The sequence below is a fragment of the Neolamprologus brichardi genome, chromosome 7 (assembly GCF_056152115.1).
Source record: "Neolamprologus brichardi isolate AB-2024 chromosome 7, ASM5615211v1, whole genome shotgun sequence".
NCBI classification, from domain to species: domain Eukaryota; kingdom Metazoa; phylum Chordata; class Actinopteri; order Cichliformes; family Cichlidae; genus Neolamprologus; species Neolamprologus brichardi.
In genome coordinates this window covers 46176455-46203286 of record NC_142110.1, presented here as the reverse complement: position 1 = coordinate 46203286, position 26832 = coordinate 46176455, and the positions used below count along the sequence as shown (strand labels likewise).

At 42.3% G+C, this 26832-nt stretch overlaps 3 protein-coding genes across 5 annotated transcripts in view; 1 reads left to right on the top strand and 2 right to left on the bottom strand.

Moving 5' to 3' along the window:
• uhrf2 (ubiquitin like with PHD and ring finger domains 2) overlaps nucleotides 1-2129 on the bottom strand; it is a 42199-nt gene extending 40070 nt beyond the window's left edge. For both annotated transcript variants that reach the window (XM_087843711.1, XM_087843712.1), the window contains exon 1: nucleotides 1753-2129. In XM_087843711.1, the coding sequence (XP_087699837.1) occupies nucleotides 1753-1905 (153 nt within the window). In that variant the 5' untranslated portion in view covers nucleotides 1906-2129. The remainder of the gene's footprint in view (nucleotides 1-1752) is intronic.
• A 7051-nt stretch (nucleotides 2130-9180) lies between these two features.
• On the top strand, nucleotides 9181-23048 carry brd10 (bromodomain containing 10). Of its 2 annotated transcripts, XM_006788921.2 has the most exons (10): nucleotides 9181-9714; nucleotides 10231-10933; nucleotides 11401-11601; nucleotides 11719-13340; nucleotides 13432-13493; nucleotides 13616-13705; nucleotides 13811-13926; nucleotides 15566-15774; nucleotides 15982-18006; nucleotides 20357-23048. In XM_006788921.2, exons 2-10 carry the CDS (start codon nucleotides 10242-10244, stop codon nucleotides 22333-22335), a joined length of 6996 nt encoding a protein of 2331 aa, XP_006788984.2. In that variant the 5' UTR covers nucleotides 9181-9714; nucleotides 10231-10241; the 3' UTR covers nucleotides 22336-23048. The 2 variants fall into 2 exon arrangements, with proteins under 2 accessions (XP_006788984.2, XP_035762806.2); XM_035906913.2 differs by having other exon boundaries at nucleotides 9181-10933.
• Nucleotides 22905-25387, bottom strand: mlana (melan-A). Its single transcript, XM_006788920.3, has 5 exons — nucleotides 25274-25387; nucleotides 24395-24487; nucleotides 24163-24259; nucleotides 23844-23951; nucleotides 22905-23377 (listed from the first exon to the last, which is right to left on the bottom strand). The coding sequence occupies exons 2-5, from the start codon at nucleotides 24481-24483 to the stop codon at nucleotides 23309-23311; spliced, it is 363 nt and encodes a 120-aa protein (XP_006788983.2). The 5' UTR covers nucleotides 24484-24487; nucleotides 25274-25387; the 3' UTR covers nucleotides 22905-23308.
• Between the last annotated feature and the right edge of the window lie 1445 nt (nucleotides 25388-26832).

The following is a 26832-nucleotide window of genomic DNA, read 5'->3' as shown; positions in this document are numbered from 1 at the left end:
AGATCATAAAATGCGCCAGCATGCATTAAAATAAAGAAATAAGCACAGGCTGTGAGGCTGCTAGCTGCATGCGACCGTCCGCCATGACACACACAAACGTGCACGTCTGTCTCATGGAAGCTGATTACAGCTTTCACGATCATCTTCATGGAAAGCTATTGATGATGATGATGAGCTCTTTTTTCATTAATATGAAAGAGAGATAAATTGTGCACTAAAATATTGCAAGCCAAAGCCAATTACCACATATTCTTGCCATATTCTAGCCTGAAAACCAATCAGATATTGTTTTAATCTCAAATTAGTCTTGAGCTCTTTATTTTTGTAACACTTCCCCTTGAACACTGCTGCTATCAGGTGTGACATACTACATTACCATGATTCCACTTATATCTCAAAAAATGTTACATTTTGCCTTTCTTTATGAAAGCAATATAAAAAGCCAAAGTGGTCTATGCGGGCAGATTACATTACATACAATGTAAATGTTAGATTGTTTACATAATACTTGTAATAGTATTTAAAAGCACACACTAAAAGGTTAAAGCCATATTTATTTACCTGAGAATATTTAAGAACACACATTAATGCTTTTCTTTAACATTTGACATATCATGCGCTACAGAAAACAGTTTACTATCATTCATTTAGCAACGTCTTAATGTAATAAATAAGTAATGGTGCAATTATAATAAAAGATAACCTTTTAGTAGCTTAGGTATAAACTCTTGGTTGTTCTAGAGCCTGGACTGTTGAAGTAATAAGGGGCACATAAAAGAGACTTTGTTTAATATGAACTCCAACACAGTTTTCTATATATGCCATAGTAACTGTGCATTTATGATATTAGACTTTTATAGCGGCTAAATAAATACTGGATCAATGCCTTGCAAAGCAGAATCATATGGCATTGAGGATAGGCTCAGAGTCTGGACCCCAGTTCTGTGTCTAATGCAAAACATGCCTGTGATCCATGTGAATCTGGATGTTACAGAGCGCAGTGTGTGCACAACAGTGTCAGGCATGGCAGACAGGGCAGGCAGGCAGGCATGTTTACAGTAGACAGCCCTCACTGTCCTCACTGTACAGTGAGAGTACCGTGGTGACGCCACATTGTAAACACTACACTTGCTTTTAGATGTCAGGGCACGTGTTGTACTTCCTTAAAACCCACCACGAGCGCAAACACAACACAGGATCAATAAAAGCTAGAAAAAACGACTCACCCCAAGTTAGAAATACAGTGCAGATATACGTGAGCGTGTTTTCAGGATACTTAAATTTACAAAAAAAGAAAGAAGAAAAAAAACTGTTAATGGGGTGCACATCTGTGAGGGATGTGGGCTATTTTGTTTGCACAGCACTGCTTTTGCTCTACATGTGGATACATAGCGCGAGCTTCCCTATTCTCTCGCGCGGCAATGTAAACAAACATGTCTACTGTGGTGGGACATTTGTTGCATGCAGCTCTCCACAGCACCAACCTAAACAATGTAGGGAGGGGGGACAAAAATGGGGAGGCACACGCATCCGTGCCGTCCCAGAGGACTGCTGCACACGGTGTACCCCCGGTTCTCTTGCGCAAGAACTATTGGCGAATTCCTATCAAAACAGGAAGCTCGCAAGGGTCCGAAACGGCTACAACACTCAGAGGAGGACCGCTCACTCTCCAACGAGCAACCCGTAACCCTCTCGCCAAGCGTCAAAAAACTGACTGTTGCGTGACGGGGTGAAACAAAAACACGGCTTTACCTGTTTCCCTCGGTAGAAGAGGCGCTGCTGTTGCGGGCTTACATTGAAGATGTCTTGTATTTTCAGGCGTAAGGACTCAATTTTTGTCAATCTAGAAAGATCATCAACGGTTCGTGTCTCCTTCCCGTCTATAGTACGAACCTGGATCCACATCGTTGCGCCACCGTCTTACGCCTCAGATAAACAACAGTTACAACGGTAATTCGGGGCAACAAATTGTTTTCCCCCGCCCCAGGGTTAAAGATTTTTTTAAAATGGTCAGTGTTTTTTAGGGCTTCATTGCGTTTTCCTCTGCAGAGGTAACGTCTGACTGGCTCGCGCAGGAGGTGCCTCACATGAGGTCGCGGCGCCAAGCAAATCTCGCGAAGTAACGTTAAGCACAGTGTGCAGTTTTAAAGGCACAGCTCCCCCTTTTAGTCTAAAAATAATGGGGGGACCATTTGAATTTGACTTCTTATTGTGTACTTACGAGGTCAAGTTGGCTGTCTTACAATAATACTGCGGGGTTTGTGTGAAAGGCTTAAATACGTAATAACGCAGCAGGGACTTAGGAGTGACATAAAAGGCCCTTTGCAGTATATCACAAGTACAGACCACCGAACAGGTTTATGGTATGTTTAGCAACAACACATGGGGGCTATATGTTTCTATGTGTGAGGTATGCTCCTCGGCCTAAACCAGGGTAGACTGTAGAGTGGAAGTCTACAGTGCTGAAGATTTCAGTGAGCCATACTGCAAAGAGTTCTTCAGGCTGTCGAGAGGTCTTTCTTGAGGCCACTCAGTGCTTTTTCCACTCATTTTCAGTCCACTCCTTGTACCTGACCATTTTCATAGGGATGTGTTTGTAGGCTGTTTTGACTTTTTTTTTTTTTTTTTAATTCAGTTTAGTTTTTATTCAAAAGGTTTAGTTTGAGTTAGTTTCATTGTTTGTTTTCGTCTTTTTCTTTTTTGGTGTATGGAGGGCATATATCAGAAAAAAGATTTGGGCAAATCAGTGCAGATATTACCATAAAAACACTGAACTTTTTGAAAGCAGTTTACTCAAAGATTTTTAGACAGCCAAAGTCTCAAGAAGTATGCTCATCAATACCACATCGGGCAGGCTGTAATAGAATTTTACCATATTACCTCTCTATTTTTTTTTTTCATTTTACTATAACGACCCAGTAAAACACCAATCTAAAAATTAAAAATAAAAAACTTAGCCTATTTTTTTCTTTTCTTTTTCTTTCTTTTTTTAGCAATCACAACTGATGTCCAACATATTTATATTTCCAAGTGGACCATTATGGCTTTTGCTATACTGGTCCATTTGATAGTCATATTTTATTAGATTTTTATTAGATTGGGTGAAGGAGATGGCATCAGGTATTGTATTGGAACGACTTACTCATATTGTCAGAGGAAAGGGAGTATATTTGAAGAAATATGGTTACCTTTAATTGAGTTTCTGAGACATTATGAAGGGAATTAACTTAGAAAATGATACTTGGTGCTGAGTTGTTTTGTAATTTTTTTGTATTTATTATTTGCTCTCGTCTTGTTTTGTTTGTTTTACCCATGCTTGATTTGGTTTTATTTTATTTTTATCTATATTTGTTTATTTTGGGGACTATGTTGTTTAATGTAAATCTTATTTTAACGGTACGATTATCGTTTGCTTGTTCTGTAATATAAAGCTTAATAAATATATTGTTTGTTTGTTTTTATTTTGAGTTTTTACAATCAGACCGGACAAGACCGGGGGACAGAAAAGAAAAAGAAGAAGAAAGAGAAGTGGGGGGAGAAAGTTAACAGAGGAAAGGGAGAGAAAAATAGAGAAGAAGAGGGATAGAGAGAGAAAAAACACTGAAAATCTGCTTCACCACCTGCTGAAAAAAACAAGCAAAAAACACAGTTTGGAAACCACAGCAACAACCAACATATGCATAGCTAACAGTAAGTAAGAAATATTAAATTTTATTGAGCAGCATACAATATTGTTCAAGGTTCAAGGTTCTTTATTTGTGCATAGTGTACATGCATAGTTACACAAGTATAACACACAGTGAAATGTAGCCTGACACGCTCCTCAACATGTGCCAAAATGGGGGGGAGGGGGGGGGGTGGTAGAGGAAGAACATTTTATATATATATATATATATATATATATATATATATACAGTGGGGCAAAAAAGTATTTAGTCAGCCACCGATTGTGCAAGTTCCCCCACTTAAAATGATGACAGAGGTCAGTAATTTGCACCAGAGGTACACTTCAACTGTGAGAGACAGAATGTGAAAAAAAAATCCATGAATTCACATGGTAGGATTTGTAAAGAATTTATTCGTAAATCAGGGTGGAAAATAAGTATTTGGTCACCTCAAACAAGGAAAATCCCTGGCTCTCACAGACCTGTAACGTCTTCTGTAAGAAGCTTTTCTGTCCCCCACTCGTTACCTGTATGAATGGCACCTGTTTGACCTCATCATCTGTATAAAAGACACCTGTCCACAGCCTCAACCAGTCAGACTCCAAACTCCGCCATGGCCAAGACCAAAGAGCTTTCGAAGGACACCAGGAAAAGAATTGTAGACCTGCACCAGACTGGGAAGAGTGAATCTACAATAGGCAAGCAGCTTGGTGTGAAAAAATCAACTGTGGGAGCAATCATCAGAAAATGGAAGACATACAAGACCACTGATAATCCCCCTCGATCTGGGGCTCCACGCAAGATCTCATCCCGTGGGGTCAAAATGATCATGAGAACGGTGAGCAAAGATCCCAGAACCACACGGGGGGACCTGGTGAATGACCTGCAGAGAGCTGGGACCAAAGTAACAAAGGTCACCATCAGTAACACACTACAACGGCAGGGAATCAAATCCCGCAGTGCCAGACGTGTTCCGCTGCTGAAGCCAGTGCATGTCCAGGCCCGTCTGAAGTTTGCCAGAGAGCACATGGATGATACAGCAGAGGATTGGGAGAATGTCATGTGGTCAGATGAAACCAAAGTAGAACTTTTTGGTATAAACTCAACTCGTCGTGTTTGGAGGAAGAAGAATACTGAGTTGCATCCCAAGAACACCATACCTACTGTGAAGCATGGGGGTGGAAACATCATGCTATGGGGCTGTTTTTCTGCCAAGGGGACAGGACGACTGATCCGTGTTAAGGACAGAATGAATGGGGCCAAGTATCGTGAGATTTTGAGCCAAAACCTCCTTCCATCAGTGAGAACTTTGAAGATGAAACGAGGCTGGGTCTTCCAACATGACAATGATCCAAAACACACCGCCCGGGCAACAAAGGAGTGGCTCCGTAAGAAGCATTTGAAAGTCCTGGAGTGGCCTAGCCAGTCTCCAGACCTCAACCCCACAGAAAATCTGTGGCGGGAGTTGAAAGTCCGTGTTGCTCGGCGACAGCCCCAAAACATCACTGCTCTTGAGAAGATCTGCATGGAGGAATGGGCCAAAATACCAGCTACTGTGTGTGCAAACCTGGTAAAGACCTATAGTAAACGTTTGACCTCTGTTATTGCCAACAAAGGTTATGTTACAAAGTATTGAGTTGTATTTTTGTTATTGACCAAATACTTATTTTCCACCCTGATTTACGAATAAATTCTTTACAAATCCTACCATGTGAATTCATGGATTTTTTTTTCACATTCTGTCTCTCACAGTTGAAGTGTACCTCTGGTGCAAATTACTGACCTCTGTCATCATTTTAAGTGGGGGAACTTGCACAATCGGTGGCTGACTAAATACTTTTTTGCCCCACTGTATATATATATATATATATGAGTATATATATAGAGTATATACATTGGGTGAATGTGCAGTAGTAGCAGCAAGCAGGTGAATTCTGTACATTAATATGAATAGACATCTGACTATTTTACAGAATAGACAATATAAACATATTTAAAATTAAAGGAATTTGGAATGTGTGGAATGTGTCCACACCTGCGTGTGTCTGCAGGACCACTGCAGGGGCAATCGCCTAGAAAAGAGGTGAGGAGAGCCCTGGAAGGGGGGTCACTCAGCAGCCGTGGGTCAGAAGCCACAAGGGGCCACGGTGATGAGCCCACAGGTTCCATTAGCAGCTGGCTAAGCCAGAGCAGACCCAGGCCCAGAGACCTGAGGCCGCCCCCAGTCCCCTTTAATCTGGGGTGCAGACAAGAAGGTCCTGCAGTAGCAGGGAAGCCCATCAGCCCAGACCCCAACCAGACGGCCAGTTTCTCTTCCCAGCCCCCTGCCCCAGACGGCAAACAGAGAAGTGGGTGTGAGAAGACTCCATGCCTCACTCCGCTCATGTGTGGTCTTGATGGGTGCTGTTCTTGAGTGCATTTAAAAGAGAGGCACGGTCCCAACAACCCTCTGTTTGATTTCAGCTGGTGACAGCTTGGCCCCTCCCAGGAACCCTCAATGTCTACATGCGATTTAAAATTGAGAAGTGGGCACCGGCACCAGAGGTGAGGCTGAATAAACAGACCGTCCTCGATGCCGTTCAGTGTGCCGACCACCAAGGCCCTATATATACTGAGTCTAGTTTAAGGCTGAACCAGTGTTGTGCCTACACATAACAGACAACAGACCAAAGAACCCTTTTTAAATTTTTAGGCACTTTGTTACTAGGAGACTATCACAAAAACACACCATTTGTTTGTATTTTTTTAGTGAGTATTAACCAATACTAAAGACAGCACAGCTTGACAGACATAAATTTGTATTTTTGCACCAACAAGGGGTTTGCCAGAGTGCTATTAGCTGAAAATTTGACATATCTCAGCATGGTGTGCAGGACAAAATAAGATGTAGCAGGCGTGAGAAACTATCTAAAGCGGGTAAGCAGTATATGAAAGTCATGTCCATAAAAACGGGAAAAAATCCAGCAAAGACATGACACAGGACCTGAGAGATACATTCAATTCCCAAAAGTATTCACTCATCCAAATCATTGAGTTCAGGTGTTCCAATCACTTCCACGGTCATGGGTGTATATAATGAAGCACGTAGGCATGCAGACTGCTTCTACTGTTTCTTGTGAAAGAGTGGGTTGCTCTCAAGAGCTCAGTGAATTCCAGCATGGCACTGTGATAGGACACCACCTGTGCAACAAGTTAGTGGTAATGTAACAAAGCGGAAGCAATTGGGAACTACAGCAACTGAGTCATGAAGTGGTAGGCCATGAAAAATCACAGAGCGGGGTCAGTGCATGTTGAGGCATATAGTGCACAGAGGTCAACAACTTTCTGCAGAGTCAGATCTCCAAACTTCACATGGCCTTCAGATTGGCTCAAGAACAGTATGTTCTTTATGTTCAGTATGTTCTGGGGTGACAAATCATTGTTCTTCATCTGGCATGCTGATGGAAAAGTCTGGGTTTGGCAGTTGCCAGGAGAGCGGTACTTGTCTCTCTGCATTGTGCCAAAACACAGAACAGTTTGAAAATGGCCTCTTCGTGTTGCACTCAAAGCAAGGTCCATAAAGACAGAGATGAGCGAGTTCTGGAAGAACTTGACTGGCCTGTACAGACTTTGTGCAGTACAGTAAACATTTTGCTCTTCAATTGATCCATGTTTGCCAAAGCTTCATCAGAAATTATTTCAATGGAAGGGTTGCTGTCAAGAAATGATTCTTACATAAGGAAAACAGGGAGAAAAGGATGAGATATGGCAAATTACACAATAACTGCACTGAAAGTCAGTGGCAACAGGTATCACGGAGTGATGAATCCAAATTTGACATTTGTGGTTTAAATTGTTGTCAATATTAGGGTAGACCTAAAACACAGCAGAGGTTCTATCGTGTTTGGGCCCACAGTTCAGTCAGTGGTCTTGGGGGATCTTGTTAATATGGATTTATTAAGCCAGAAAAGTACCATCAGATTTTGATCCACAATGCAATATTGTCTAGAAAGACTGACTGACAAGAGCATAACAATGATCTCAAACAGACTAGCAATGCAGTAAAAGCATATTTGGATAGAAAAACAAACAGTGGTACGATATCAGTCATGGATTGGCCTCCCCAGAGGCCAGACTTTAACATTATTGAAGCAGTGGGACCATCTTGACAGAACAGAGTTTTAGATGTCTTCAAAAAATCTAGAGAACTATTCCTGAGGAATATTTAAAGAAATGACAAGAAAGCTTCTTGCTGTGCTGAAGAACAAAGGTGGTCATACGAAAATGCTGACTTTCAAGCTCTTCAGAATTGTATCAACTGCTTTTGTCTTGTATGCTGAATTTCCATTAATGTTTGCATATGTATCGGTTAACTTTGGCACCTATTCTAAGTTTCATCTTAAAAATATAAAGAAATAAGGGGTGACTCAAGAGTTTTTCACAGTATTGAATTTTAGTCAAACCTTCCACCTTCTCACAAGAAGGCCTACAGCTGCATCACTTTGAGAAAGATGCTGCTCTTGCTCCAGCAAGGAAACCAATTGCTCTTTTTTTTTTCATTTATATTTTCACTTAATGACACATGGGATCAAATACATGCATTATGTTCTACAAAAGCATGCGGGGCACTTAAAATGCAGTCATAGTATCGCAGCTATGCTGCAGACATATGGAAGCAATTTCTTGACCATCTTCAGTATTTCCAACCTTCTGGATATCCCTTTTACGATTTACTGGAGAAAGTACACAGATTTTCGTATTTTGTGCTTTATATATTAGTCGGATTTTCTTAATGTATTTCTTAAGTGTCTTAACTCATAATCGTCCATTATTTTGCGCCAAAATGAGGGCCCATACTGGACTGAAAACCCACCTTTTAGCTGCGCTGAAGTCTCTGTACAGCACGGTTCCCTGGTGGCATAATTGCTTAATTAACAGTTGTCCCAGCAGGAGACCTCCTCGTTGTCAGAGTTGCTCATTTTACTGCGGCTCCATGTCACGTGCTTTGTTAATGTAAACCTATGAGTTGTATTACATGTTGTGCTAAATCACACTCTAATTACAAGTATAGCCATAATGTGATTTGGGGTAATTAATAAAGAGGTTAAGGGACGACCTGAGAGATTAAAAGAAGGGAAATTTTCACTCTAATCACAGGCGTGTGACGCTCATCTGCCGTACATTGATCTCTAGCGACATCTACCGACCAAACGTGAGATGTGTGCGTTGCAGAACTTTACATCGTACACGAACATTCTTTTATATCTCATCCAACTTATTTAAAGGCGCTTAAGCCCTTAAGTGTAAATGAACTTTAAACAGTGTCATTCTGCGCATTGTGGCTTTATCAGTTGGTGGATTTTTACACGTGTATTAATTTGTTTAATGATAAGTGTCTCAGCGCGTTCGCATTTTCCATGACGATAAGAGATATACTTATAAAAAGCTCAATGATACAGCATCGAGTGTGTGTAATATATGTGTGTGCCCGCCTTTCCCCCCTCGTAAGAAATAAACAAAACAAAACAACGGTTCGGCGTGACACGGAACATGCTAGCTGCGTCAAGCTGCGCACATTTGCATCGAGGGCACGCAGGGTGGAAGCGAACTGGACACTTCAGTTGTCTTCAAACAACCCAGAGGAGTCAGTTACTAGTTTTTTGTAAGCGCTCAGCGTTCATAGTATACCTGCCACACGGTGTATATTTGTCTCTGAAGTGAATGTGTACATTTTTACCCGCCATAAAGTAGCTGTCAAGTTGAAAACCTAGCTGGTTAGCTGGGTAGCTAGTGACAATGAACTGTTATGCGTTTTGAAACAATCGGCTAATGCTCCGTTAGCCGTCCAGTTGTCACTGACATCATTCCGTGCGATGGAGACATGATACGCCCGCTGAACTTTTTTACCTGGACATGTAACCGCTGCAACATTTTCACCATGGAGAGCAAACGCAGCAATTGCAGGCCCTAGGCTGGAAACAATAGCAAAGCTAGCAGAACTAGCAAGCCTTCGTGGCTGCTAAGCTTGCCCTGCCTGGTGCGTCTGAGGAGCCGAGCTGAAAACGGCGAGGTATGTCGTTGAACCAACCAAATTCTGTCTGTGGTCACTTTGTTTTGTTGTTATTTTGCACGTGGTCAGGATGCGAGGAGCGATAAGGGGGTGCCCTTTAGTTTTTGTTGAAGAACAGGCAGAGCAAACTTTTGTTTACTTACCGTTATTCTGACTTGATTTTGCGCTAGCGTGTGAACAGCTAACTTCGAGTTAGCTAGACACTGATGCAGGGAAAGTTTTGAAAGATGGGGCATTTAGGGTAAGGTAAATCACCCCGCTAATTCTACGAGGTAAACACCACCGCGTTTTATCATGTGTCTCTGATAATGTGTTCACCGTTCATGACATCGCTTAAAATGAAAGCAAACTTAGCTCAGCGATGTTGGGCATCAAATTAATTTACAGTTTTCCCATTTTGCGGTTTTTGGGGGCTGTATAAATGCATTGTATATTTGGCCAAGTCTGGTCTTTCATCACTGAGTGTTATTTGTAAAATAAGAAGTCGCCATAGGTGACACCTGTCACCCTCTTCAGGCGTCAGTGCTATGGATCAGGAGGACATGACCGAGCAAATCACAGCAGATGTGACTGACCGAGACTCCGCACCTCAGCAGCTCGCCTCTGACGTCGTCATGTCTTCACAAAGTCAAAAATGGGTGCGCAGCAACGCTGAAAACACCGGCTTGGTTATTACAGAAGAGGGGCTCAGTAATGGCACCTGTGACGTTGATACAGTGGTGGCGTTATGCTGCCCTGGCGACAGTGGAGATCTCACTGCAGAGGGTGATCACCTGGCTCTGAGCAATGATGGTATGTCAGAGTTTTCCAACAGTGACCTCTCACTGCCTGAAGTCTGCATTTCCACCAACAGCAATACCTTCGAGGAGGACATGAACTATGAGGTCCAGCAAGCTTATAGGATATTTACTGGCTTTCTTTTGGATAAGCACAAAGGGATCACCAGCCCATTCCTCTATCCCATTGGCCACCAGGAGGCCCAGCATGGTATCGGAGGGGTCAAGGGTCGGGTGCAGTCACAGCTCAGGCAGTCGATGTGCTTGCGGAGGATGGAGGAGAAGTTTGTCAGCCAAGAATACGAGACCATAACAGAGTTTGTTGCGGACTTCAGACTGATGTTGGAGAACTGTTATCGCTACCATGGTGTGGACCACTGGATCTCCAAACAGGCACAAAAGCTGGAAATTATGCTGGAGCAGAAGCTGACGCTGCTGTCCAGGTAAAGATAATGAAACTACACTCTTGAACAGATTGGTACGGAGAGAAATGTCCAAAGTATTGTAAAGTTGCAATCACGATCATACCAAAGGTGTTTTCTGTCACTTGGATTCTCAACAAGTTGGTGTTTCACAAGTTTCCAGTCAATAATTTATAATAATAGTAATGTTTATATTATTTTAAACTAAAATAAAATAAAATTAATAATAATAATAAAAAAGTAATGTTTATAAAGTAACGAGACAGCAAATTATGTCTCAACCATCTTATTTAGTATTTATTTGCTTATTAATAACAAAATGTACTTGCATGTTACAGTTATCTCATTTTAAATAATTGTTTGTCTGTTTGATCGCATTAGTAGTGTCAATATACTCCATGTTCGTTTGGTTTTATAAAGTAACTTTATTCATTTTGGTGTACCCGGCTTTTTGTTTTTCTTTTTTCCTTCTCCATTTGTCAAACTAGAACACTGCGAGAGAAAACAACTTTGGCAGTTACTTCTAAAGGACGTTTTGGGGCAGAGGAGGAACGGGGCACGGGGGGCACCTCCACGCGGCGGCGGTCCACACCTCGTAGCCTTGCTACGATCACTGTTGGTGGGCACGAGTCGATCATGGTGCAGACCTTGCGGCTAGAGGAGCAACAGAGGGCCAAGGAGGAGAAGAGGTGAATGAATTGCTGAAAGGAAAGACTAAAAGTCTCTGTTGCGTGTTGATTTTTGTGATGATTTAGTGCAAAAGTAAAGGAGAGTTTAAAACCACAACTATACCTTTGCATTTGCAGGCAACGTGAGCTTGAGAAGAAAGAGGCCGAAGAAATGTCAGCCAAGGAGGTGGAAGAGTGGGAGCAGAGCTTGCTTTCACTGGCTTTTCCCCACACTGTGGAGACCCTCTGGGAACTCCCTGCTATAGGACACTTTCTCTGCCTAGCTCAGACTGCCCTCAACCTCCCTGAGATCATATTTTTTGAGCTGGAACGTTGTTTGCTGATGCCCCGTTGCAGCCTGCTCCTCTCCAAAATAATGTCTTCCCTGCTCTCGCCTCCACAGAGGAGGGCCACACTGCACCGCCGGCCTACGTTGCCTTACAGGCGATGGGAGTCAGAGCTAAGGCAGCGTGTCTTAGGCTGGTATCGAACCATTGGTGCCTCCCGTGATCAGCCAGGTCGGGCTGAACAGCTGGGACTTTGCCACCAGTTTTTTAGCACCCTAGGGGAGGTTAGCCCCTTAGAAGAGAAACCCTTCCACTTGTTGCCCTTCTATCAGCGAGTATGGCTTCTGAAGGGGCTATGTGATCATGTGTATGAAACACAGAAGGATGTACAGGATGCTGTGCTCGCCCAGCCCATCCACGAATGTAGGGAGTCTATCTTGGGCTATGACAGCAAGGAGAATACCTATATACATTTCCCACATTTCTGTGGCGCAGACCTGAGGATCTATCGCCAGAGTCCCAGCACACCCCCAGCATTCCCATTTCCTTCGGTGTGGGTGAAAAGAGTTGATTTTAAGCCAGGTACGGAGGATGAGTCAGATGGCATGCGGGATGAGGGCAATAAAAGTGATAGGGGGTGTTATGGAGTCTCCATGGTCACTGTAGAGACTAGTGATTTGGGAAAACGGAAAAGAGAGACATTTAGTGTTTTCAAAAAGGAAAACGAGAAAGAAGAAGATCAAAAAAAGTTAAAGTTGTGGTCGCTGGAGCAGATTTCTGAATTAGCGTCCTCTGATGGAGACTCTTGTGAAGACTTTAAACTGAACTTAAAAATACACACAAACTCACTGCGCCACACACACATCAGTCCCAGTGAAGGAGGTAGTGTAAGGATTAATTTAAAGCAAGAGACTTTAGATGTGGAGCAACAAGCAAAGAGAATCACAATAAAACAGGAGCCGGGCTTCACACTGGGTGCGGTTCGCACTATTAAAGCAGAAACACAAGAGCCTTGTCTGAATGTAGGGGAGCACAGCTACACAGGCAGGTCTCCTGCTCGATCTGTGAATCTGGCCTCTCCAACTAAACTGTTGGGAGTCAAAATGGAGGGAGGAAGTCCCACTCAGGGACACCAAAGATCTTCGTGTTTTGAATGTTGTAAAAAGAAAACTAGCAGTGTTAAATCTGAGGAGTGTGGCTTCTGTTGTGGTCCATCAGAGCTGGCTGCACAGCTGTCTTCTGAGAGCACTCAAAACTCGACTGAAGAGAGGGCGAATGACAAAATATGGACTAAAAAAAAAAAGCGGAAGAAAAAGCGAGGGAGGGAACAGCTGCTGAGGGTAAAAGGAGAGCACAAGCAGCTACAGCATGTGGACAGGATGAGGCTGTCCCCAGCTGAGGCTGCCAAGTCTACACTGCGGAAAGTTGGCACAACAATCAAGAGAAAAGACAAGAAAAGGAAACATAAAACAGGTGAGGGGAAAAAAGATTGGTAATGATGTTGCTCCTGTGGCTTCCGTCAGTATTACATCAAAATCATTTGTGTATTAATTATTTCTGACAGGTAAAAAACCTGAATGTTCAAAGAAAATCAAAGAGGAACTTTCAGCTGAGCCCTCGTTCAAGGTAGTCAGATTCACTGTACACTCTGATCTTGTTCCTTTGTTAGTCTGTTTTTTTTCCTATTTTAATTTTAAACCTGATTTAGTCCTTGACAGTTTTCGGTGCCCTTTTTTCCTCTTGTATAGTTGGTCTGCACCAGTCTCGAGGAATTACGCGAGCTGATCGGTAAGACTGAAGATGAGCTTGATGACCTGGAGAGCACTAAAAAGAGATTGGTAGGTCACAGTCATTTTTATTAAGCAGAGGGAAAAAAGTTTGTTTCCTCACATTTCAGTGTTGCCCACTCACTTAAGTTTTCCTTTACACGTTTGAACTCGCAGGGTCGGTGGTACTATAGGAGAGAAGCAGTAAAAGACCTCCATAGCACACTAATCAGACTACTGAATGAGCTCTCACCCTGGGAACCCAAGCTTGTCAAAGCACACCAAAGGAACAGGTTTGATGCTTACACAATAATTGGATTTATTCTTCATTCATAATTATGCAAGCTCACTGGACATTTTATTAGGTACAACAGTAGGTAGGTTTGACCCCCTTTTGTCTTTAGAGCTTCCTTAATTCTTCATCGCACAGCTTCAACAAGGCAACAAGGTGCTATAAACATTGCTCAGAGATTTTGGGCGTTTTGACAAAATAGCATCACACGGTTGCTGCACACTTGTTGGTTGCACGTCCATGGTGTGAATCTCGCTTTCCGCAACATCCCACAGGTGCTCTGTTGGATTGAGATCTGGTGACTGTGGAAGCATTTGAGTACAGAGAGAACTCACTGTCATGTTCAGGAAACCAGTTTTAGATCATTTGAATTCTGTAGTTGGTGTGTTATTCTTCTGAAAGCAGCTGTCAACCATCACCATCACTGTGGTCATACAAGGATGGTTTGCAATAATATTCAGATGGGCTGTGGTGTTAAAATGATGCTCAACTGATACTGAGGGGCTCAAAGTGTGTCAGGAAAATAATATACGAAGTAATATATTTTGTAGCAGAAATCAATAATTGTCAGATCAGGCAATGTTTTTCCAATCACCTATTGTCGATTTTGGTGAGCCTGTATCATTTGTAGGCTTCTCATCCGTAAACTCTCTCCGTACTCTTTCACATGATTCTTGCGTAGGTGGTAGAAGAGGTTTGTCGTGTTTGAGTCTGTGGTGGGGACTGGTTTGTGGCATAATTTGAATAGTACAGTTTTCTGGTCCGTGTCAGACTTTTCATAACCAAACCATGTCCATGCTACAGAGGTCCTTCTGTTTGGAGCTGCCTGGTTCTGCCCCATCTTGACTGGCCATGCTGGTATTCTCTGTGCCTGCATCCACACGGTGACCATCCAAACGATGAAAAAATATTGCTGTAAACAGTGTATTTTGCGACACCATGAAACAAACAGTAGGGTATAATATGAAACGATAGATGTTTTAATTTTGTCGTCCGATATATTTCGTCATATCGCAAAACCCTACAGTCAGATATGCTTTTTTTTCCATACTTTGGCTGTAAGGCATGGCCATTTGAGGTACTGTTGCCTTTCTATCATCTTGAAGTAATCTGGCAATTGTTTTCTGACTTCTGGTATTAACAAGGCATTATTAATCAGAAAGCTGCTGCTCACTGGATATTTTCTCTTTCTCTTTTTCTTTTTTAGTCCGTTCTTTGTAAGCCCTAGAGAGGGTTGTGCTAAAAAAATCTTACCTGACTTATCTTTATGCTAATGCTCCTTTTGAACTTCAACAGGTCATCTTGTCTCTGTCTACGTGCCTAAATGCTTTGAGTTGCCAGCATGTGATAGGCTTGTTAGCTATTTATGATAACAAGCAGTTAACCTACTGTAATTAATAAATTGGCCAGTGAGTGTTTATTCAAAAACATTCTAATTGAATTTAAGGTTTACCATAATTGAGTTTTGTTGGTGTTGTCTTCTGTTTAAGTTGTATTGCTGGTCTTAATGGTATGTTTGCTCATTTGGTGGTCATCTGTCCAGAACAAAGTATAATGATGACAACTTTATTTAAACAGCTCATTGTAATATAGCATCATTACTGAAGTCTTGATTTTTTTCATTGTTTTTCTATTGTCAGGCTCCGTTTGAAGAAGGAATTTGATGATTTCAAGAAGCACCCAGAGTACAGTAACTTTGAGCGAGAAGAGAGCAATTTATCATCATCATCATCTGATGATGATGAAGAAAGGGATTTAGGGAAGGAGGTTCCTTCACTGTCAGATCATTATGGGAGATCAGAAGAGGAAGACATGGAAAACAGAGTTCCCAGAGGTCTCTGGAGTGGAGGTAATTACACTTGAATCTAACGTTGTTGTTTTGTTTACTGAAATGTAAGATTTTCCTCATTCTGTAGGCAGTAGTGCAGTCAGTTTACGCTGTTCTTAGCTTATTTGACTGTACTAGATGAATGTCACTGCCTATTGAACCTTCATAGGCAATAGTAAAGCTTATAAATCAATACATCTCTAATAGACTTTTCTATTTTCTTCTCAGCAAGCACTAGAGACATTAAGGCTGAGTCTACTGGAGAAAACACGATGACATGTGTACCTCCAAACCACCTAAAACACCCTCAAGCCAGTGCAGAGAAAGGAATTTGTCTGCGGCAAAAAGATCAGACTGTAAGCAGCATAATTGCTTATGCCGACTCCAGGTCACAGTCGAGATCTGACCTGAACCCAGCAAATAAATCCAGGGATTCAGCATGGGCAGAAAGGGTAACAGCCCATGCTTCAGCGCCTCCCAGATCCCCCATCCTTCACCCAACCATTGGACTACCTAAGGGCTACACGCCCATCCCCACCCTGCTGGCTAAGAGTGTGGGAAACAAAGTGACCTTAATGAATCGACCTGCTGATTGCCCAGGCGTTAACAGTGAAGATGAACCGAGCAAGAGGTCTTTGGTCTCCCTGCCTACAACTGCAGTAGCTAACACCAAACTTTCAAAAGCACAAAGTTCTCCATCCAGTTCCCAACAGAACAAGCAACAGATTCAGGTACGAGGACCACAGCAGACAAAAGCCCCTGAGCAGTCAAAAGTGGCCACTGTGGCAGCAGTTCTTCCTAAATCTCCGCAAGGCAAACCAACACAGACTGCACTTAAAAATCCAGTCCAAGTGGTGTACAAGGTGCCTGAGGGACTGGGTCACCTTGTAAGGAAAGACAACAATAGCCCAATAAAGATCTCAGTTCAGCCCGTCCTGGGCCAAGACACTGGAGAAAAGACTGTCCAGCAAGTAGTGATTCTGCCTTCTAACCTTCTCGTTCATAAAACTGAAGCAAAGGCTTGCTCTTTAGCTCAACAACAGACTAAAGGCTTTCAGGCAATAGTTTCCAAAGTGGCCAGCTCTTTTTGTATGTCTACCGATGTGCCTGGGTTCAGGATTCCTGAAAACAGAATTCCTGTTCAACAAGTGGCGCCCCTAAAAGATGCCAGGACAGTGAAGACCCCTTCTCCTTCGGTTTCACCTCATCTTCAACACGGGGCTCTAAACAGAGCAGGATCTAAAGAGGCACAGTTATGCAGTGTCCAAGCTAGTGCTTCACAAGATACCACACCAAACACAACCTCCATCACAGCAGTTTCAAATGCAGTTTGTACTGAGCCTGAGAAACCTACAGACCCGAAACAGGAGCTGAAGACTGTGTGCATCCGTGACTCACAGTCAATCCTGGTAACAACTAGATGTGGCAACACGGGCATTGTCAAGGTCCAGACATCCTTGGACCAGAACACACTTGGCTCTGTACATACCAGTCCAGTCATCACTATCTCGCCTCAGTTTAAAGCCTTCCTTCTGTCCAAGGCCACACAGTCTACTTCTGCTCCCACTCAGACCACACCTTCTGTTGTCCAAGCAATGACAATGGCCCAACCCCAGCAGCAGATTCATCCTGTGTTAAAAACCCCTTCCTCTCTCAAAAATACCATGCTCACTGCAACCACTGGTAGTGGTATAACATGCCCAAAAAGTCAAACTACAGCCAGTGCTGTTGCTGTAAGTCAGGGCCTCAGTACCTCAACTGGTTCTACAGTTGTGACAAACATTCCTCAGCCAGTCCACACACCTGCTGCTGGTTCTCATTTTCAAGCTTCAGTAGCTAATAGCAGTGTTGCCGTGCCACTACAAAGTGGCTCAGGGTTTTCCCAAGCAGCCACCAGCAAGACTGGTATGAAACGCACCACTACAGATGAAGGATCCCAAGTTACCAAATTTATCCTGGTTACTCCATCTTCGTCCTCACCCTCAAATGTAGCTGCATCCAAAGGGACACCCTCCTCCCCAAAGCCAGGTCCTAGTTCAAGACTCATGTTTGTCACTCAGCCCGCATTGACATCATCAGCCACCGTCATTGGAAGCCTTTCAGCACCGGCGATGGCAACGTGTGCAAGTGGACAGGGAGCAACCACTTCATTATCAAGTCAGACTCTGAAGGTGGGATTAAGACCAGGAAAACCTGCTAGAAGTATCAGCTTGGAGCCATTGTCCAAGGGCAAAAACATCACCCTGCCCCAAGGTGAGTATTTGTTTTTTTTATTATGATTATTATTATTTGTTGTTTGTCTTGGGTTGGCTCAATTTTGAAAACTTTGTAAAGTTTATGTGTATAACATGTATCTCATAGTGGGAGAAAAACCACACTATCCAATGTTGGCATATAAGTAAATCGAATGTAGCAGAGCAGGTGAAGCTTTTTAAGCAGTGAAGTTGGTGAGCAGGGATCTGCTCTGAACCCCTTCTTGGTTGCAGTGGTGATAGACAGGTTAACTTGAGGTCATGGCTTGGACATCAGGGCTCGCAAAATTGCTAGCCCGACGTCCCGGGGCTAGCGCTTTTTCCAGTCGGGCTACCAAAATCTATCTCTGCCCTGCCCGTCGGGCTATCATAGAAAGGAAAAATATATGTCAATGCTTTTGCATTCTTTCGGAAATGTAGCTGGGTAATTATGTCATTGGCATCGGTGAGCCAGAATTTGCGCTTGTTTTTTACTTTCACTTTGCAATCGCGCGAACTATGTATAGAGAGCGACAGTACTGATTGGTGAGTGACGATAATTTGCGCACCAATTCCTCTGACATCATCTTATCAATCGTTAGCTTACTATGAAAACATGACAAGTGAAATCTCCCGCAGCAAGCTTAAACATATGAGAGGTTGATCGCGCAGAGAATCGCTGAGCATTATGTGAGTGCGTGTGTAAAAGCAGCAGGATATATATTTGAGTTCTGCTGAGCCAAATAAGACAGGTCAGGGTGAAGAAGTGACAGCCAAAGAAAAGCTTACCACAAAACGGGAAAGTTATGACAAATCAGACTATAAGGCAAAAATAAAGTGCAGCTTTATGGTTTCATGGACAAAGGAATTTCTGTGGCTGCAATATGACAAGCTAACTAACCAGGGGTGCACGTAAGTGGTCCGCAGGTGCGCATTCGCTGTAAAAATAAAAAGAGCGCACAAGATAAGAAGTTGCAACGCGCGTTTGCGTATATAAGATTTTCTGGAGGAGGACAGACATTTGTTTAGAACTCAGATGTCGAAGAAGCTCCTTTAAGCAATTACTTTGGTGTGCGCGTTGCAACTTCTTATCTGGTGCGCGTCTTTTATTTTGACAGCGAATGCGCACATGCGGACCACTTATGTGCACCCGTGTAAATAACATAATGTTCTGCCGGGTGTGTTGTTGGTTTTCCCTCGATTTCTGAGTCGACAAGCGCCTTTGTTACTGGGACCAGTAATTTTAAGAAAGGCCCCCATTAGAACCCATGAGAAATGCAAGAAATGCATTATTGCTCAGTCTGCAATATCTTTCCCGGAACAAACACCAATTGCAAATAACATACTAAAAATAAACCTGAAAAATCTGTTTAGAACAGCGTACTATGTTGCAAAGAGTGAACTACCACTGGCAAAATTTAGCAGTCTTGGCAAACTTAAAAAAAAGCAAATGGCCTAGATCTTGGTTCCACTTGCCTCTTACCCGTGACTTCAGTGGAAATTTCAAATTCAGAATCTGACACAGACTGATTCATGTCCTACACAGTTCTTACAAGTTCATAGAAATTTCTGTTCAATTAGAACCAAGTATTTGAGTTGATGATTGTAATTTTATACAATGTTGTAATTTGTGTTTCAACAATTTTTTGATTAATGTTTTGTTTCCATTACAATATTATACTTTAATGTATAATATTGTACAGGAAACAAAACATCAATCAGAAAACTGCTCTCTTTTTTTATTCGGGCTACTTAAATTTATTTTGGGCTACCAAAAACTGAAGAGTCCCTGCCCGAAGGGCTACCAGGGATTTTGAAATTTTGCGAGCCCTGGACATGTGCAAAGGAGGGATAGTGGATTTACTGGATGAAGGATGTTCAAGATTGAGTTGCCATGTGGACAGGAGAAAAAAAGGAAAACCACAGAGAAGGTTCATGTATGCAGTGAAGAAGGGCACGGAGAGGGTTGATTTGAAAGAATGGGAAGCAGATAATTCGTTATGGCAACCTTAAAAGGATGCAGGCAAAAGAAGAAGAGAAGATGGTTTGATAAATGACTTACCTGTGATTTTGATAGTGATTACAGGAATGTGTGCTGCTCTTGTCTTCTCTAGAAAGCATTATCTTGCAGAACAACTAAGGACAACATGTCTTGGTCATGCTGCCTTCTTACTCAGTGTGTGTGTGAGAGAGAGAGACAGCATGGCTATATGATGATGTCATCTTCACAGTTGGTTTGGCTTGGAAAAAAGACTGATGTGTTGGACTCGCATTGTTGACTACTTCACTGTAGTGCTTGATTTGCTGGAATCAAAGAAACCTTTTCCACCACAAATTTAATAAATATTTTTCTCATCTTTATGTTTCACCAGGGGTTCAAATCCAGTTACCAGGGAAAGCAACTATTGGACAGACTACTTGTGCCCTGTCACATTCTGCTTCCAAGTTCACACCAGGGTCTGTTTCAAATGCATGTGGGCCAACAACCTTCACCACTACCACTGGACTGGTCCCAGCAACAAGTTTAAATGCCATCACGAGTTGTTCTTCCCAGCTTGTCTCTCATGGATCAGTCAGCACCAGCTCTCACCTCCAGGGAATCCCGGCATCCTTGATGTCACAAACAGGCTGTTATACATCCATAAACACTGCTGCTGCTCAGCCAAAGGGAAACATGATAAAGAATGATGTTAATATCCCAGGAAGCGTAGTGTCCATCACCACTCCTGTTCAGACAGCTACTACTGTGGAGAGTAGGCCAGACCGAACTTCCACACTCACTCTTGATTGTCAGAGGAGTATCGGTGAAGAAACCACTTCCTCTTCCTCCTTCTCTTCATCTCAGTTTGCTCGCAATAAAACCCAACTCCCTCTCTCCTCTGCAACAACCACCTGTACCCCATTCACCACCTCTGCAACCAGCACAATCCAGCAGAGAATAGTCATTAACACCTCTACGCCACTTGCTGCTGGCACACAAATTCTCCTCAACAATGCACGCTTTGTAGTCCCTCCCCAGGGTTTGGCTCCAGGCAGCCACGTCCTTATCATCTCTAGCCCTGCACAACAAGTGCCTCCTGCCAGTCCTACAAGCACTGGACCATCAGTACCTTCTCAAGGTGCAAGCCATGCCATGGTAGCCCCCAGGGCGCCAGTTTTACCCCAACCCCCAGCCAGGCTACCTGGTGTCCCAGCTGTAAGTTCTCCCTTTGTGGCAAGCACTCCTGCTGTCGTTCCACCGTTGCTGGCAACCACTCCTAATGTCTTGTCACTAAAACTAACAGGAACACCTGGCCTGGGCTCAAATTTGTTACCCAGTAAAACAAATGTAGTATCGGCACTTCCTAGGTTGCCAACTGCACACGTGAGTAACTTTGCGTTACCTCCAGTAGGTACATCCACTCTGGTCTCCCCTACAGCAAGGTTAGACAGTGTACCAACTGTACGAGTGTTAACAAGTGCCCCTTGTCTTGGATCAGCACAGGGGACAGTCAGACTAGCTGCCACTACACAAGCAAAATGTTTATCAACCATTTCACCTGTAGTAGCACCCCCCTTGGCCAGATTGTCGGGACCTCTGTCATTGCCTGTAGTACCCAGGCCATCAGCTGTTACCCTACCCAGCCCTGTTATACCAATTCCTGCACCCCTCTCTTCGCCAGTAGCACCAGTAATAGCAGACACACCAGCTTTGCATGGTTCTCTTCCTGCCCAGCATGTGATTGCAGTGACAACCCTTGACCTAGGCATACAGCCTCAGCAGACAGCTGTCCGATTTGCAGCACCGACCACCGCTCAACCGCAGGTTTTAATGCATTCAGGGCTGAGCAGCACATCAATCAAAAAACAGACCCCACTCGTGCAAACGGTGCCTGCTGGCACGCGGACACAGGTTTTGCCAACTGTGGCTGTTCCACCAATCATCAGTGGAGTCTCTAGGATGCAGGCACTGCCTGTTGCTACTGTTCCACCCATCGGAAGCACTGTCAGCACATTTGAAACAGCAACCGTGGAGACCACATCTTCATCCAGCACAACTGTAATAATCACTCCAGGTCAAACAATCCCATCGAGTAAAACGAACACCACCATCCATCCACCTGTTGTACTGACCAATCAGACACTTGGGAAACACTCTGTGCAGACCTCAGCCCTGGGTCTGCATACAAGTGTAGCTTCCAAGATGCTCATTAGTCCCGATGGGGCTGTTTTGAGCACTGTTCAGCGGCCAGTCAGTTCAGCAGAGTTGACTGAACCTCGGGATGCACTGGTGATTTGTACCAACAGTTCCACTGGAGCACTACAAACACATGATTCCTCTTTACAGCCTTCAACGGCAGACACAAAGTGAACCAATTAAAGTGGAGTGTGAAGGCTCAGACACCACTTTTCAGCTGCTTAGTTTTAGCAGGGTTCATATATTTTTGCTTGTTTTAATCCTGGTTAAAGAACTACATTTTCAGCTTTAGTTTGACTCCTAACTTAAAGTTATGCTACATTAGGTTTTATCCTCTGATTTAATTGTCTTACATGTAAACCTGCTCAGTCAGACATGGTGAAAAATGTATACTGTGAAGAGTTTCTGGAAGGGGACACTACTAAGGTTGCCCTGATTTCAAATGTGTAGACCCTTCCTTGAGTAATTACAAGTGTTATAACCAATTGATACAACAGGAAGGTAGATGAAATAGATTTCAAGTTGAGCTTTAGCAGTTTAGCATTTCAGTCCCAGTATTGTTTATGATTTATCATTACAACTTGCTCTACTTTTGTCTGTAAGTTTGGAAAGAAAAGAAAGGAAAATCCATCAGCATCCAGTCTGTCATGTCCTTATTTTCAACTAGTAACTATTTGAAAGCTGCATTTTACTTTTTAGAAATAAACTACTAGACAAATTTGTACTACATATTTGAGCCCATATAAATGTTTTAAAGTCACATTTATTTATTTTTACCATATAGATTTTTCACCCCCTAAAAAATAAAAAAAATTACTAGGTACATTTTCATGGAACAATTCTGGACGATACTGCATGGAAATAAACAATGCAACTGTCCCAAACAAGCACGTCTGCTTTCTTATCCTCAGAAATGTGCAATAATAGTGTTTTACTGTTTATTGAAACAAGCTATAGTATTAAAGCTGTGTTCATTTGTGTAGTTTTTAATTTTACAAAGTGAGAGATACAGTAGTTTCACCTATATTTGCTTACAATGCACTATATTGCTAGGGACATAAGATTATATATTTTCAAACAGCAAGGTGAGCTTGAAATTCCTTCTTCATTGTCTTTCTTTGCCTCTTCCATCTTCAGCCACAGTGCTTCAGGGGGAATATGGAGGTGGCAATGGCCCAGAGGAAATCTTCTCATAGGCTGGAGGTGCATTGGGAACCTGTAGAGAAGTGGAACAACAACAAAAATGAAAGCTACAGTTCAGTTATATGTGAATAATATGATTATGCAGCGTTGAAAAGTGAAGCCAAAGTTTATTTCCCTAGGGACGTGTCATTACAACAAATGCAAAATGTCAATTTTTCACACACGGGATTCCGCATGATATTTGAAAGACTGCTGCTCTGATCCTCCTTTCACTTTTCCACCATATACACATCTCCTCTGGGAATTAAACATTTTTATACCTCCCTCCAGTCTGGTGACATAATCCTTGCTTCAGGCATCCACAGCTTTTGATTTCACGTGCTCTACATCATGTTTCAGAGCTCTGAGGCTCTGTGTGGAATATCAGGTTGCACAAAATTTAAATGAAATACCTACTGATTGGTGATTTTTTTTTTGGTGGGGGGGGGCATTACTATATCCTGTATATGTGGCTATTATTCCTGAAGTAATTGTCTCACCACAGATCGGAAGCTGCCAAAATCAGTAAGAGCCATCTTGTTTTCTGCTGGAGATCCTGCCTCCGAGTACTGGCTTCCTGTATAACCTGATGATCCCGATCTGGGGCTCTGCAAGTTACAGAAAGGTGTACGAGGGTTTGTGATTAAACAAAATGAGAACATAGTGATACAGGCTGGGAAAAGATGGGTACAAACTGAACACATGATGCTCTTTGAAATAGGGTGAACTGAGTTTTCATTTTGACATTTTACAGATGTTCACCAACAACAAATCAAAATAACATACATCACTAACATACATAAAGTGTGATGGTCTCACTCTGATAAGTTTGTAGCCACTCCTTTTCTTGAAGTACCAGCAGCCCAGGATGAGAAGTGCTGCAAGGATGACAACCAGCAGAGCTATGCCCACTACCCTGTGGTCCACAACACAATTCAAATTGAGAAAAACTTTACTTTGCACATGTGTTTTTAAAGTGTTCACAACAATACAAATTTGGGCACGGCAGTAGCTTAATAGCAATGATTTTAAGATAACAATAGACACATACTCCTCAGCTCTGACGTTTCCTCGCCTGCTGCTGGCAAAATAAACGTTGAAGTCCCCACGAGGCATCCCGTGTGTACGATTACACAACATCAAGCTGAAAGTTAACAAGGGATCATTTTATAAGGAACAAATAGACAATACGCTCATGTGACTGACTATTTAAACCCATTGTAGCCTATATAGCCATATAATAATTGAAACTGGGATATGATGTGAGGTGCTGCTTTGATATTATCCCAGAGGGAGGTCCATAAACTGCCAAACGAATAGTCTGGACACAATTAAATGCCATAAAGCTTAGCTCTGCACTGTGAAATCATTATTATCTACCCAGCATGCAAATTTTTTAAGTGAAAATATTATATTGTACCTAATCTTGATAAGGTAAAATTAAGTTCAGATAGTCCTCACTCTTTAATAGCCTGTAATGTAAAGCCAGTATGTCTTGATACAATTATTAAAACTTTTAAAATAACACAAAAGTGTAACTGTGTAGGGGTTCCAAGCTTTGGATCACTTGCTTTTTCCACTCTGCGTCTCTGTCCAGTGTATACACCAGACTTGGCTGCATCTCTTCTGTCTATTCTCTCTGTCTTTGTGTTGACTGATGCTATCTTACAGACTTTAAATGCACATCAATACAAATCACATATATATTATATAGATACAATGGAAATCGACTGCTACTAAGGTTGTCTTTGAGTATCCTACATCTGTGCAGTGAAATGAACCTTATCAAGAAGACCCTAATTAGCATTTCCTTAATTCACATTAATGTCATGTCAAATTGAGCCTTTCATAAAAGCACAATGCCCCACATGCCTTTAACAAGCCTTTTTTTATAGAAAAGTAAGATAAACAGAAAAACCAGCTACCTTACCAGGTTTGAGAGAAAGGATTCAGAAAGCAGCTCTTCTGGTCAGCTTGGCTTCTCAGAAAGATTGGGTCCACGGAGCGCTGTGTTTCTTCACTCCTCAAATATCTTAACTCAGTGTGCTGGAGAGCAGAGAGGGGCAAAACCCCCTCATGACCGTCACGGGTTAGAGACTCATGGTTAAACCCATTGAAGCGGAATAATTACCGTGAAACCCTACGGCAACATTATTATCCACTCGTGAAACTACAGGCGTCAGCTGCTGGCCTTTCATATGACTCTGTGTGTGTGTGTCTCTGTGTGTGTGTGTGTGTGTGTGTGTGTGTGTGTGTGTGTGTGTGTGTGTGTGTGTGTGTGTGTGTGTTTGTGTGTGTATACCAACTTCATTATTATTGATATATATCCTAATGAAATTATATAGATCTAGGGAAAGTAATACAAAAATTCAATACAATACCAGGCTAAGTATCTCAACGATATCACGGCTTTATCATAAATGATAAAATACCTTCAAATTACCACAATGTAATATAAGAATTTCATAAATACTATAAACCTAAACAGTAATTTCAGTCATAAAGTTTAACAAACAAACAACAAAAGGAAACATTTCTGATCCCAGTATCACTGTTTTAGATTTGTGAGGAGTATTTGCCTGGATTATCTCAGCTCCTAAACAAAACAAAACTTATAGTTTTTTACTAGTTCTGCTCAAGTCATTTTTTCATCTGCTGTAGTGCAAAGATACAATATTATGCAAAAGTCTTGAGCTATTACTCTTTTTTTTTTTGCTTTTTGATGTTTTGCTTCCAGACTTTCTTGCGATTTTCAAAGAAGTATTCTTAAAGAATAGTTCTCCAGTTTTCTGAAGGTTTTTTGACTTATTTTTAGTTTAGTCTTTGTACCTAACAATTTAAATAGGAATGTTTTTTTTCTTTAACCTACAAATCATCAAGTGTAAAAAAGGCACCTACGCCAATGAACCAATTTTGTGTGGACATATTACAGACAACCAATTTTAAATTGTACCTTTTTGTACACTTTTTTACTTGCAGCCTGTCACAAAAGCTCATAACTTGTTCTCATTTCTAAAAACAAATGAATCTAAAAAAAAAAAACCCAAACAAACACCAAAGATAACAGAGTGTGACAGCCACAAAACAGCATTTTTGCATTAAAAAGGGGACTCCCAAAGAGCTCTTAGCTAAAAACTTGGCACATCTCACTGTGGTGTGCAGGACAAATGAAGAATTGATAGGCCTGAAAAGCTATCTACAGCAGATGAGCAGTACTTGAAAGGTATGTCCTTGAGAAATGGGAAAAATCCAGCAAAGACTTGAGACAGGACCTGATGATGCATCTGGTCCTTCAGTTGACCCATCTACTGTTCACTGAAACCTCATCAGAAATGGTCTCAGGTGAAGGGTGGCTGTCAAGAAGCCATTCAAGAAGTGAGCTAGGAAGAAAAGGCTGAAGTATGCCAAATTACACAAGAACTGGACTGAAAAATCAGTGGCAGCAGGTCTCATGGAGTGATGAATCCAAATGTGAAACTTTTGTTTCAA